Raw genomic sequence first — 15,428 nt, 5'->3', positions numbered from 1 at the left:
TATACCAGTGCTGTAACTGGCCTCTTCTCTCTGTGGCGATAGGATAGCTTTTGCCACTGATTGTCTGCGGAAATTAATAATTATACAATCCCCTTTAATAGATTTGGGGGATGTTCCAAGCCATCCTACCCGCCGGACCATAATAATGTTTTCAATTAGAGATGGCCTAAACCGCTTGTGCTTAGATAGCCAGTCAACGCATTTACAGCGTAGTTGCTCCCAAGATTCTTTCTGATCCTGTCTTAGAAAGGGGACGCCAGCCAGGACCACAACATATGGACAGGCCTCCGGGGGTAAATCAAGTAACTCATTATTTCCCTCAGTGGGGATACTAGGATTTAAGTCAGTGCCTACATTATACTGAGTATTGTGTTGCGTATTAACTAGACCATCACCACGGTGTAAGGGGATGGAAGCATTAATAGGAATTTGCGAGTTATTTGGTGGATTGGCAATGTTAGTCCCAATTATACTTTTCAGGGGGATTGTGCCCTCTGTAATTCCCGTAATTCCCTTTTTGTCTAGACAGGAACGAATTTTATTACATGTCATGCAATCACTAATTCTCAGATTTGTAGTGGAGGGAACAAGAGTATTTTGGCATTCTGTAGGGATATTAGCAGTGGATTCATTTTGAGCCGAGTGTCTAGTGTTTGCCAAAATAGGTGACTTATCTACAACGGGAGGAGCAATATCCGTTGATTGAACTATCGACCGTGGATTTGGGACGGACTGAGCAACTGAAGTACATTCTTTCACTACAGCTAGGAGGTTATCAAATAGGGGTTTAACACAATCAGTAATCAAACCAACCAAAATGTTAATATCAATAGCCCTAGTATGATTTCCATTGTCCGTGATGATTGGGAGCAAAAAATCAGTCTCAGTCTGAGTTCCAATTGAGTGAGAGCAGAATTTGGGCAGTGCGGCATGCACGGTTGGGGGGTCATGCATTAGAGCCTCCACAGATGTTTGATTTGCGGATGAGCGAATCCACGAGTTTAAAGTTGTGCGAGTGGAACATGGGCGTATTGGTTGTTTTCTTTTTACACAAGTGGGCTTCCCAGCTTTCCTTTTACGTTTTGCCCCTAAAGGTGGGACATTAGATGATACATGATTTAGTTCTGGCGAGTCCACTGTAGTAATTTCGCATGCCTCTTCGCAAGCCACAATAGGAACAGGAACATTAATATTACTTGTGGTGATATCAATAGTGTCAATAGGCAAACCTGAAGATAGAATTGATTGTCCTAAACCAAGGGACAGGCGCCTCTCAGTAAGTTCGATCTCATTGCTTACGATACTAACAGCTCTTTCCAGCATGTTCTCAATGCTCGTTGTGGCAGATTTCATAACAGGTGGGATGGTTCGCTTCCCCATTTGTAAAACTGTTCAAACTCTCACAATTAAGCAGCTGCACAAGTGTGATGTATTAGGGTCGGTGTATTTCGCTCACCTGATTGTAGACATGAGGATAACTGGGATGAAAGAGGGGTGGCCCAGCCCAGTCTCCTCCGGGCGATGACGGGCAAGGACGGGCCCGCCCTTGGCCCGGGCTTCGCCCGAGCGCGTCCCGCGCTGCGGTGTCTTGCTGGCGCTTTAAAGCGCTCGTGCAGGTGTGGCTCCGCCCTCACTTGGCAGGGTGTCAGCAAAGGTCACTGGGACAGGTAGTCCCCCTCCTGCAATGTCGGCGTTCTCCTCTCTTTTGGTCGGCGCTTCCCGCGCTGCGGTGTCTTGCTGGCGCTTTAAAGCGCTCGTGCAGGTGTGGCTCCGCCCTCACTTGGCAGGGTGTCAGCAAAGGTCACTGGGACAGGTAGTCCCCCTCCTGCAATGTCGGCGTTCTCCTCTCTTTTGGTCGGCGCTTCCCGCGCTGCGGTGTCTTGCTGGCGCTTTAAAGCGCTCGTGCAGGTGTGGCTCCGCCCTCACTTGGCAGGGTGTCAGCAAAGGTCACTGGGACAGGTAGTCCCCCTCCTGCAATGTCGGCGTTCTCCTCTCTTTAGGTCAGGCCGGGCTAGGTACTTGAAATCTGGGTTACGTTTTCATCAGTGAACAAATAGGCAGCCTATTACTCTTCGTTTTACATGCTTCTCGTTACAGCAATGCGATCACACTATTCACCTGTTATAGAGGGAACAATTTCAAAGGCAGAGGTAAAGGCATGCCAACACGTACCTCTCCATCTCCCAAAAAACAGGGACTTCCCTGTAATTCCCCCCTGACCATCTTACACCTATCAGGGGAAGACTGCAACAATTTCTTGCCATCTGGCAATCAATAACATCAGACAAAAGGGTATTAGATATTATCCAACATGGTTATTGCCTGGAGCTTATGAGCAATCCTCCCAATATTCCACCTTGCACTCACAAACCTTTCTTATAACACCAGCAGCTCCTCAGTCAAGAAGTAAAAGCTCTTCTAACAAAAGGAAGTATAGATCTTCTTACAATACAACACCAATGATCAGTGTACTCACTTTACTTCCTAATCCCCAAAAAGGATGGGTCTCTATAACCAACAATAGATCTCAGACCGTTAAACCTATACATACTATCAGAACACCTCCATATGGTGATACTTCAACAAGTTCTTCCACTTCTACAACAAGGCAACTTCATGTCAATACTAGACTTAAAGGACACGTACTTCCACATTTTGGTTCTACCAGCACATTGCAAATATCTCAGATTTGTGATAGCAGGAAACCACTATCAATTCAAAGTACTCCAGTTCGGAGTTACCACTGCACCCAGAGTGTTCACAAAATGTCTAACAGTAGTAGCAGCTCATCTAAGATGGCAACAAATTCATGTCTTACCATATCTAGACTATTGGTTCATCAAAGCCAACACACACCAAAAGTGCTTGCAACATACTCAAACTACCATAGACCTTCTCCATCAATTGAGGTTTACAGCCAATGTGCAAAAATCCCATCTTCAACTCTCACAACTGCAAATATATCTGGAATCAACGCAAAACACTTACACAGCTCTAGCCTCTCCCAATGCAGCCAGAATTCAAAACTTCCAAACACTATTACAACATTTTCAAAACATTCAATACCAAAAAGTCAAAAACTTTCATGCAGCTACTAGGGATGATGATATCATGCATCACATTAGTGCCTCACGTAAGATTACACATGCCTCCTCTACAGGAATGCTTAGCACGTCATTGGAATCAGTCACAGGGTCAATTTACAGATATAGTGTTGGTAGACAGCCTTGCCCATCACTCTCCGCAGTGATGAAACACACAAAACCAAAAGGGTGGCCCTTCATCCCTCACAGGCTGGGGGTGCCCATCTCCAACATTTAACAATTCTGGGCCTGTGGTACAACAAACACAAAAGGCTCCACATCAGTTACCTGAAGCTTCTAGCTGTCTATCTAGCACTAAAATCTTGTCAACCTCACCTCATAGGGAAAGTTGTCCTAGCCCGAGTCTGAACGGGCAATATGACAGCTATGTACTACGTACAAAAACAGGGGGGGGGGGACACTCTCTACAACTGTAATGCCTCTCTCAGACCATCTGGCATTGGGCAATACATCACAAAATTCTTCTGGTAGGACACCTTCTAGGGATGCACAACCATTTTACTGACCTCCTCAGCAGAATGCAGCAACAATTACACGAATAGGAACTTCATCCCCAGGTACTCCTTCCATACTTTCGAAAATGGGGGTTTCTGCAGTTAGACCTCTTTGCCACTACAGAGAACTCAAAATGCCCATATTCCCCCACCGTCTATCCAAAGGCAATGCTCTATGGATAAATTGGTCAGAGATATTTGCTTACGCTTTTCCACCTCTCCCTCTCCTTCCATTTCTAGTTCGGAAACTCAAGCAAACATCCCTCACACTGATATTTGTGGCTCCCAGATAGGTTTGTCAGCCATGGCTCGCCACACCACTAGAACCATCAGTGGTTCCACACCTAAAGCTGCACCTCACTTCAAACATTTTCACACAGATCTTTGGAGAAATCAGACCTCCAAACCCCAAGGAGCTCAACCTAGTGGTCTGGCTCCTGAAATCATAGAATTCAGATACCCAAACCTACCACCAGATTGTATAACAATTCTTAGGGAAGCCAGAAAACCAACCACTAGAGCATGTTAAACAGCAAAGTGGAAAAGGTTCCTTATATATTGTCATAAAAATACAATTGATCCACTAGATGCATCTATACAACAGATTATTTGTTATCTTTTGCATCTACAACAAGCAGGCTTAGCCTACACATCTGTTTGACTAAATCTTGCTGCAGTAGCCGTGTATCTTCAAAATAGACAATGTTTATACTTATTAAAAGTCCCAGTAATTAAAGCCTTTATAGAAGGCCTTAAAATAATAATACAACCCAGAGTACTGCATGCACCTGTCTGGAACCTTATTATTGTTCTTACAAGGCTTATGGGTCCACCTTTTGAACCATTGCAAAATTGTTTATTACAGTTTTTTTCTTGGAAGGTTGCCTTTCTCATTTCTATCACTTCACTAAAACGTGTTGGTGAGCTACAAGCATTAACCTTAGAAGAACCATTTTTTCAACTTCATAAAGATAGTGGTTCTTCGTGCAAACCCAACATTCCTTACAAAAGTGGTCTCTGCTTTTCATATTAATCAATCAGTTGAGTAACATGTTTTCTTCCCTCAACCTGGTTTAGTAACAGAAAGAGCTCTACATACACTTGATGTCAACAGACCACTATTATATTACATAGCTAGAACAAAAGTATTTTCGCAAAACAACCTTTTGTTGCCTTTTATCCACCTCATAAAGAAAATCTTATCTCTAAATCCACTATTTCTAGATAGAGTGTTAAATGTATTCAAACCTGCTATGTTTAAGCTAAAAGAACTTTAATAATTTCTCCTAAAGCACATCCTACTCGCAAAATAGGAGCATCTATGGCCTTTTTAGGTAACATTCCCATAGCTGACATATGTAAGGCAGCTACATGGTCCACACAACACATTTACCAAACATTATTGTGTGGTTGTATTAGCACGCCAAGAAGCTAATATAGGACAGGCAGCGTAAAGAACAATTTTTCAAACAACTGCAACACCCACTGGTTAGACACCGCTTAGAAAGATATTGCTATATAGTCTATTCAAGGCATGTGTATCTACAGCACACATGCCACAAACGGATTATGTTACTAACCCTGTAGGCATCTGTTCTTAGCATGTAGAGCTGTAGATTCACATGCGCCCTCTCTCCTCCCCAGACACCTGTAGTTGTTGCATTTCTTATAGCTTACACTAAATACGCATAGACATGTATACACTACACTTACTTACTCCATTCTCACACTATTGCGGGAAAACAATCTAACAGTGGAGTCGATGTCCATGCGCACTATCACCAAAAGGGGGAGTCACCTTACCTTGTGACTGGAAAAGACTTCTTCGAAGAAAAACAACTTGCAAACATCCGGACCCAACACTAGATGGCAGGAGAATGTAAAGCATGTGAATCTACAGCTCTACATGCGAAGAACAGATGTTTATAGGGTAAAGAACATAATCCATATTGGGCAGCCTTTAGAAAAATATAATACTGCAGTCCTGCCGGAAGACTGTATCACCACAGTAAAAGGAATTGTGGGTCCGTTTGGTTGGAGTGATTTGAGCCAAGCGTTGGATCAGCAGATAGGCAAAGAAAATGTTATTCATCTGGCTCTTGACATCTGGAGGCCCACTGAAAGGCTATGAACAATTACAAATATTGCAGCAATTTCAAGCACACCCACTGGTGGGAAAGAAGCAATGTCTTAGCACTACATATCCCAGCATGCATCTAAAAACAAATTACTCACCTGAGAGGTCCACCGTAGGGCAATAAGGATAATTAACATGCAATAAGAGTGCTGAGGCAGTATTGTGTTATGTCTTTGCTGGTGCCTGTGATCAAGGATCAGGAGGATACGAAACGCGTAAGACCAAGAAAGAATCTCGATACTGTTGCCAGACCTCAACCTTGAAAATAAAACAAATGATCTGTGTGGGAGTGCGTCTTCATGTCATGGGCATATAGATTTATATAATATATTTAATATGTGCTCCGGGGTCCCTGCATGTGGGCGGGTATATTCTTATGACTGATGAGGATTCCCCTAGAAGAGAATTAGGATTACAGGTAAGCCATTTATCCTATTCTACTAAGACCTTAACTTACAAAAAGAAGATAGAAGAGATTTTACTCTATGGGTGACTTGCTTGGATTTTCATGATTATTTTACAAGGTAAGTGTTAACTTGTTTTATTGGGCAGTACTTTATACTGACTTTTTGAAGTCTCAATGATATGTTCCATAAATCTGATATACTATGCTCTTGTGAAGTAAGACCTTTTCTTCATTCACATTTATCTTTGCTTTTGTATAGTGGATTATGATGGGGCACTGACTGTGTTCACTGAGATGCAGCTACTGGCTCAAGAGAAAGGACTTCACAGCAATGGGAGTGGTACCCCCATAGGTAATGTGACTTTTCACCATCTTTTCTGTATATGGGAAAAGAGCTTAAAATGCGTATTAGTATCATTGTACTCTCCATATTAATATTTATGGTTCCCGGTTTTCAGTTAAAGCTGTTTCTAACAAAAAAAAAAAACACTGAAGATGGGATTGTTTGCTTTTAAGTACAATTAGGAAAGCACTGTTTTTTGCTGCACCTTACTGCTTTGGTGCCCTTTAGTGTTAAAGCAGTAAAGGAGCAGCCTCCACCTTTGGTGGGTTTTGCAACAACAACCCATGTGAGCCATGGTAAGTCACTTAATATGCCTTTTTGACCATCCAAAAGGTTCCTGTAATCCCTGGACCTACTCTGTCTCCCATTTTGGAAGCATGGCTGACCTCATATGGCTTCAGCTCATTGTTCCTGGCATTCTTGTCCAGCTGGTTTGCAGGGTCTCTGTCCAGGAAAAGAGGCACTGCCAAGATGTCATGGGTCACAGCTTTGGTTTCTCAAAGCTCAGTATCAGGATTGTGGCAACAAAGATGACTGTGCATAAGGACTCCTTCAGAATCAGTGTCCTCCTATAAATAACTATTTCTAGCACTGTGCTTAGTATTACAGTGTGGTGGTTTGAAAATCATGCCTATTGGAGCCACATCCCCTTGTTCAGAAAGACAGGAAAGATAATATAAACCCCTTCATCAGTGATGGACAGTTCCAGAAAGGATCTAAAATGGGTCCATGAATGGGTTCTGCTGAAACTGCGTTGCCTCCAGCGTATATGTTACATTCAAACATACACGAGTTCCTGCACAAGATGCTGACAGTGAAGCTTAGAAACATGAAGCAGCAGCCGCTGCTCTGTTTCTTAGTATATGCGACAGACACATCAATTTTAATATAAAGAAGTGCATGCCCTCCCTTCTGAGCAGGCACACCAGACTAGAATGTGTTCATTTTATAAAAAACAGTATCACCAAGTTCAACTTTCATTCGCACTTCTGTATGGCATAATGAAGCTTGAAGCCTGCTGTGCCAATATAAAGCCTGCCTGTCTGCAAAATCTCCTTTAAAAACAGGGTTACCATATCTTATGAAGGTATATTGAGCTATGCTTTATTTTCCAAAGGTGTGAGACCAACTAGAACAATGAACCCTGCACCGAACACAAAGATAAGCAAAGTGCCTAATGCAACTTTTACGCAGGCCAGCCAGGCACAGTTTCTGCACTGCTTTCAAATAGACAAACCCCAACATGCTCTTTGAAAATCAATACTTAGTGGTCCTCAAACTCACTTACAAATAAACTACAGTGTATAATAAACGTCATCCGCAGTGTGGACTGCACATACAAACAGCCCAAAGCATCCTGCTGGTCATGCAATTGTTTTTACTAACTATTCTGCTTCTTTGTACAGCTACAGACGTTGCTTTCACTAAAATCACTATATCTAACATTATGCTTACTAATTTCTTAGCAGACTTCTCCCCTCTGGCCATAGAGCATGAATAGAACAGATCAGCGAACAGAGTAAGACCACATTTATTACTCTGGTACTTTCTTGGTTTAGCAAGACCGAGAACCGGGCAGTAAATCATTATCTTGGACTAACAGAGCACCAAAAATTAATATCTCAATTCTTGAATAGGCGTTCGATCTTTGTCGTGTATCTGAAAAACAGAGCAGCAGGAAAGTGTATTAAATGATCCCTGAGAAGCTATTTATCGAGGTGTAAACATATCACCATCTATGCACATCCTGGAAATGTGGTGGGCTTGGCGTTGTGGAAAGAGTGCTGGGAAAAGAGACCAGCAATAGAGGTGAAGGAAATGATGAAAAGTTACTTGTAGGAGAAAATTCAAGGAAAAGGTACATGGAAAGGAATCGGGAGGATGAAAAAAGGGGGTAGGAACTAATAATATGAATGAAGGAAGGAAATAAAATCCAAATTGCTTACTAGCACTTGAAAAACAACACCCCCATGAATTTTTGCAGAGCTAAGAAGAGTAAATACTGATAACCACAATTTTTTAAAACATTAGAAAACGCTCATTACACTCCAGCAGATTTCACAAGAAACAGAAACTGAAAACAAGAAATATAATTGACGGTGTAATGCTGACACCTTAGTCGTCAGTCCGAGTCTGACTGGCTGACCATGCTTGGAGTGTGCCTTCCAGGTAATCCGTATTTACACTTTATTCTTTAATCGCTTTAGGTTCCTGGAGTTGGATAGAATGCTCAGGTTCCTCTCTAATCAAATAACTTAGTAACACAGTACCTTAGAGCCTCTTTTACAGTGGAGTGAAAAGAGAAATTCCTAAAACAAAAATGGAGGATTCACTTCTGTCCCATTTTCTGTTTCTTCGCCCCATTTTGAGGTAGTGAAAATGCTCAGTTTCTGGAAGCTGAGCTCTAATCTGCCTCCACCATTGGAAACTCCTTGATGACTGACCAGTTGTCAGGGGTCTATTGGCTTTGCAGCATCAGAAAGCCTTCTGCATTTTGAGTAGGTCTACTAAAGTTGATTTATTTTTACCTGTGACCACCATTGAAGCCTGCTATGCAGCAAAATGGAAGAGATTTGTCCATTACTGCTACTGCATCTCCAAACAACTTGACCCACTTAAACCGGGAGTCCAGGACATTATATGCTCCCTGATTTATCTACAGAAGTCAGTTTGTGCCTATACTTCAGTATGGTTACATCTAGTGGCCATAGCTGCCTACATGCAAAATTGGGAACACTACTGCCTTTTTAGCATACCTGCCATTAAAGCATTGACAGAAGGCCTCAAAACAGCCATCCCTCCCAGGATCCCAGCTGCACCAGTATGTTATCTTAATATAGTCCTCACCAGACTCCTATGACCCCTCCCCCTCTTTTACCCTATTTCACACATGCCCTGTCTGGTACCTTTCCTATAACGTGGCCTGTTCTTGTGTTGATAGCGTCTCTTACGCGTATTAGTGAGTTATAGGCCCACGCGCTCATAGAACCCTTCATTCAACTTCATAAAGATAAGGTAGTTCTCTGAACTAACCCTAAGTTCCTCTCAAAGGTGGTAACCCCCTTTCAATCTCAACCAAACCATAGAGCACCCATTCCTTTTCCCCCAAGCAAACTCAGTAGCGGGAAGAATGCTTCACACCTTAGATGTAAAATGCGCTCTCATGGATTACATTGATAGGACCAGTCCCTTTCGCAAAGACCAGTTGTTTGTAGCCTTTGCTGAGCCTCATAAGGGCCACAATATACCCAAAGCAGTCAAATGTATCCAGACCTGCTATCAAAAAGCGGAAAGAGCCTTCCCCGTTACACCTAGGCCACAATTTACACACACGAAGGCTGCAACCATGGCTTTCTTGGGAAATATTCTTCTAGATGACATATGTAAAGCAGCCAAGTGGTCAAAACCACAAGCTACGACTGAGCATTATTGTGTGAATAACCTAGCTTTTCAGTCTATGTAGAGCATGTGCATATACAGCAACACATGCTACGAATGGAAAATAGTTCTTACCCTGTAAGCATCTGTTTGTAGTGTGTAGTGCTGTAGATTCACATGCGCCCATCCTCCTCCTCAGAAACGTAAAGCTCTGATCACAGATTATTCTTTTTTACATTTACCATATTTCTTTTTGCATCCCTTCATGTGCACCATGCTGTGTTTACTCACCACTCCATACTACTCTCAACCACTGTGCGAACAATAACCAAACCAAAGTGACCATGCGTATTTCAAGCCTCCAAACTTTGAAAGGCCCTTCCTATCCCCATTAGGCTAGACCGCTCTGAAGTTAGCTTCAGAAAGCAACTCAAAATCTATCTATTCTAGCATTCAGCAGGCAGCTAAAACAAAGAACCAAGGTTTACTAGCGCTTGAAGGCCTGTTGGGTGGCCATTCACTATATAAGTCCCAAGAAAAGAATAGAATAGAATTGTCAACTAAGGGAATGAGCCCCATAAACCTTGTGTCTTGAAAGACTTCTTCGAACAAAAACTACCTGTAAATGGCCAAGCTCAACACTAGGTGGATCCATCACCCTGTACCCGCTATTTCGCAAACTTCTCAAAGCCCATTTGTTCACAAAATCCTTTGATTAAATCCCCAGCAGTCTCCCCCGTTTTTTAGCCCTGGATCTGGTTAGCAGTAGCGCCAAGAAACCGCAGGTGTACGAGCGCTTTACAAGTATTTTAAAACTCAAACTAAACTCAAACTATGCAAAGCATCTGAATCTACAGGACTACATGCTATAAACAGATGCTTACAGAATAAGTAACATTTTACTTCTAATTGTCAATTGGATACCACAGTGTGGGTGTCAAGATGCAAATGTTTTTTCAATTAATCTCATGAATGCAAGGATTAAAGTGCATTGCTATCATGACTTGTAAGCATAGCAAAGCTCCTTTTCTAGGACTGGTAATCATTCTGACCAAGTCAGGTACTCTAATTTAGTTTTCTGAGACAAAATGCTTTGAACTGGCCAAACATAACATGTCCCAAAGACCTGTTCTTAATTTCATAAGCGTTTCCCGCTAGCTAATGTTATGACCCACTTCTTTCTCATTTTAATCCATGGTGAATATCATGAACTGCATTTCAGTTACCTCTCTTCATTAAATACCAGACTCCAGTTGCAGACCCTACCTTGATTTCACTATCAACAGAGGATTGACTCTCATTTTGGCTTAAATTCCTACCCAGTGAAGGGTGCCAATGTCCTTTATTACACTGATGATGAAGAAGCGGACAGATTACTGCCTTTTCATTATACTGATGATGGATTGTACTTTGACTTTCGAAATGCCAATAGTCCAGAAACATCTGAACAGAGTACTCTCAACTTAGACCACCAACAGAGAAAAATGCTTGGTTTGCTGTGGTAGTTTGGGGGGTATCTAAAACACTAGAAATTCAGTTGCCCACTACTGAGTCAAAACGTGTGTTGGCTGAGATTCTTCAACCAGGGCCAGCTTCATCCAAGCCCTTTTTGCCATTTAATGAAGCTCTTACTGGTGCTGTTCTGGCTACATGGGCAAATACATGCTCATGCATGCCAGTTAGTTGACCTGTGCTAGGTGACATAGACCAGATCCTGATTAAGCATACTACAGTAGAGAGCCTGATTGTTCAAGCAAGGTCAATCCAAATCCCTTTCTGACTAATATGCATAGGGTATCAAAAAGATTTGATGCAAAAAGAATGTATTTGTAGCATGTGTTGGCTGCGTATACACATGCTATGCACACTCCTGCCATCTAGTGGTGGACTCGGACTCTACAACTTGCTTTTCTCTAAGAAGTCTTTCGAGTGAATTACACGGTCAACGGCTCCATCGTTAAACTGATTATTTCCCGCCATCAGGTTCAGATGGATAGTATCCGATCTTCATGCTACTTTGAGGCTGTTACGTCTCCTCAACACGGAACAGAAACTAAGCCGTTCCTACACACCGATACTCGATTACAATTTTCATTTGACTAAGACTGTCAAATTTTCCCAGCCATTTTCAAAACTTCGTCGACTGAGGTTGGCACCTCGTATGTATCCTTTCCCCTGCATCAACAAGAATGCTCTGCTCCAGGTAATGGAAGGGAAGAAACGAGACTTTTCTGAGAGTGCCCGCAGTGCGGGGCAAAGTACGCCTATACAGACCAGCACAACTTATACAAACTCTGCCTGTTGCTGGAGCACAATAAACAGGATTGCACAGCCTGTTCAAAAAAACAAAAAGCTCCTTAGCTTCAGACATTACAACTCTGATCATCTTGAGGATGATCAAGACGAGCCATCACCTCTGACCATGGAATGCCTCTAGGAATCTACGCCCATGGGACCGGCCCCAAGAAAAAGACCACTCCGAGGTCTGTGAGTACTCAGGGTCACCAGATCATCATATACTTAAAACCCATATCCCCACCAGCATCTTACCACCGCTTTAGTGCATCACAGCCCACAGGCTCTGGTTGACAGGCCCAGACAGGACGATAACCCTGTCAATCCCAGTTGGGCTCCGGGCCACAAACACAAACCTGGAGTGGACAAACAGGCCTTGAAGCTACAGCAGCTTCCGGTGTTGAAGAAGCCATTGATGCCTGTCCAGCTCTCGATGCATCAGCGCTGAGCACCCCCTCAGGCAGAAACTGTTGACTCCACATAAGCCTTAAGGTGCTCACTCAACCGCAGGCATCGAAAAAGTAATCAACATCAAAAGACAACGTCATCGAACGTCGATGCTCCACAGGAACATCAGTCAAAAAAGACCCACAAGAACAAGTCACTGGCAAAAGAGGTTTCTACGAATGAGAAACCCAAAACTGCAGTAGACCCTGAATTGGAGGATAATGTCTTTAAAAACCTCCAAGGACTTATGGAGAGAAAACCAACTTTTCAGATGGAACCAGTAACTGGAAAGTTATCCTATAAAAGAAAGCGGTCGGACATTGACCAACCTCAGCCACTAAAACAAAGACTTTTGAGCATAAAGCTAACAGCCCTGTGACCTTAGACACTATGCCACCACCTAGATCTGTATGACCTGCATCCACACACACACACACAGGATTAGACACTAGAAGTTCTACGCACTACTGTCATGGCGATGAGTCTGAGGAAGGGCACCCAGAATGTCCCAGTCCCTGGAAGGAATATGATATAGATCCTCACGACCCTGACATAGACGTAACATTCCCTGTCAAAGCTTCACCGCCAGATGACACTTCATCATACCACAGTGTCTTTCACCGTTCAGCTGAGTATCATAAGGTCCAGTTGCACATTACTCAGTAGGAAAGTGGAGATGCCCTCAAAACCGAGCACTCAGTCCAATACTTACCCATGATAGGGTCAATGCTAAAGATCTCCACTGAAATTTTCAAAGAGCTAGTGAAATCAACGGTACTCACACCCATATTAAGCGTAAATATAAGCCTTCCCCTAGTGACCCACTCTACATTAGTGGCAACACTGTAGCGGATTCCTTAGTGGTCACTACAGCTAGGAAGAGGGCAGTGCCCCAGATTTCAGGTAATGCCCCTTCCCCAGATATGGAGAGCAAGTGTATTAATGCAGCTGGCAAGCACATGGCATTGTGCCATGCAAATAATTGGTGTTATGCCAATTTGGTGGCCTTGCTCTCTCATTACAGCAGGGCTACCTGGGATTACATGGAAAAGCTGCTGCAGCTCCTTCCTGACCGATACAAAAAAGAGGGGAAGACCTAATTAATGAGGGCAAACAAATTTCAAACGCTACAATTACTGATACCGCTGCACAAGGGATTAATTCTTTCATTATATTGCGCTTGGCTTCGCATTTCTGGATTTAACCTCGATGAGCAACAATACCTCCTCAATGTCTCATTTGAAGGGACCACCTCTATGGCCCAGAGGTAGATGCCCAATCAGAAAAAAATCAACAAGGACAGGTGAGCAAAAAAATCTTTGGATGCATTTCAGACAACAGCCCCTAGGCAGCAGTCCTTTCGTAGATACCAGGACAGAGGTGCAGTCAAAACCACCACCACCACTGACAACCAGCCCTACCAAAACAACAACAAACATACCACCAAAAGTGAGGTAAAGGTTATTACAGGGGGCTACAAGGTTGATAACAAGAAAGGTAGAGGTACCCCTGTAAAGGAACCCTCCACCTCAAAGCAGTGACTCGCCTCACATTTCCCCAATCTCACAACACCGGTCTGGGGAAGACTGCAGCAGTTTCACCACCAATGGACAGAAATAACTTCCGACCAATGGGTCCTGTCCATTGTTCAGCAAGGATACTGCCTAGAACTTGCGTCAAACCCTCCAGACATACCTCCATGTAGACAGACCCTTAGCACCCAACACCTGCATCTTCTCAAAGTGGAGGTAAAATCACTGCCGTTGAAAGGGGCCATAGAGCCAGTTCCAAAGTAACAGCAGGTCAGAGGGGTACATTCCTGTTACTTCAGAACACTTCCACAAGGTGACACTGCAGGATGTGATTCCACAGCTACAGAAAGGCAACCGTATGGCGACACTCCCTGAAGAACCCTTACTTTCACATCCCCATCCTTCCAGCACATCGCCGTTACCTGAACTTTGTCGCAAGTGGACATCATTACCAATTCAAGGTATTGCCTTTCAGGGTGACAACAGCACCGCAATTATTTACTATATGTCGGGTAGTTGTGGCAGCACATTTAAGAAGGCACAACATTCATGTCTTCCCATATCTAGATGATTGGCTGATAAAGAGTTCAAGCAGATAGAAGTGTCTACAAGACACACAGACCACCATCAATCTGTTACACAAAGTGGGCTTCACCATCAATGCCACTAACTCTCACAGCCTCTCCAGATTCAGCCATATCTGAGAACAGCTATGATTTGTGTCACAGCCAAAGTATACCCCGATGCCCATATGGTTCTCAATCTCCAAAACCAACTGGCTCTTTTTCAGCCACATTTTCGCCTGCCAGACAGAACCATGATGCGTCTCCTGGGTATGATGGCTTCCTGCATAGCGGTCATCCCACACACCAGGCTTCGCGTGCACCCACTACAGGAGTGTCTAGCATCTCAGTGGTCACAAACATAGGGCAATTTAGAGGATCTAGTGTTGATTCCACCCAGGGTCCATCGCTCATTACAATGGTGTGAGTAACAGACAATCTCCTCAAACACGGCCTGCACGCACCTCCTAAAGTTTGCAGCAGACGCCTCAATGCTGTTGGTAATTGACACAATAATTTGTGTGTCAGCCACATAGGACAATGCCTCTAGCCCAAAGGATCTAATAACCTTGGCCAAAGGAGTGACATATATATTAAATAGGGTTAGACTCAGTGATGAACCCTGTGGAACTCTTCCAAAGGTATGAGTGGCGTCAGAAGAAGTGATTTAATTTTTAAGAAATGAGGACAGAAGCATCAAAGTCTGTGACCCCCAGTCTCTCTGAGATG

The 15,428-nt window shown here is 43.3% G+C and overlaps 1 protein-coding gene across 2 annotated transcripts in view; it reads left to right on the top strand.

Annotated features, from left to right (window-relative positions):
• Positions 1-15,428, top strand: part of LOC146861664 (40-kDa huntingtin-associated protein-like) — a 521,777-nt gene that overhangs the window by 306,430 nt on the left and 199,919 nt on the right. For both annotated transcript variants that reach the window (XM_085646014.1, XM_085646015.1), the window contains exon 7: positions 6,401-6,493. In XM_085646014.1, the coding sequence (XP_085502140.1) occupies positions 6,401-6,493 (93 nt within the window). The remainder of the gene's footprint in view (positions 1-6,400; positions 6,494-15,428) is intronic.

The sequence above is a fragment of the Triturus cristatus genome, chromosome 3_1 (genome assembly GCF_964204655.1).
Source record: "Triturus cristatus chromosome 3_1, aTriCri1.1, whole genome shotgun sequence".
NCBI lineage: Eukaryota > Metazoa > Chordata > Amphibia > Caudata > Salamandridae > Triturus > Triturus cristatus.
This window is presented reverse-complemented; position numbering and strand designations above follow the sequence as displayed.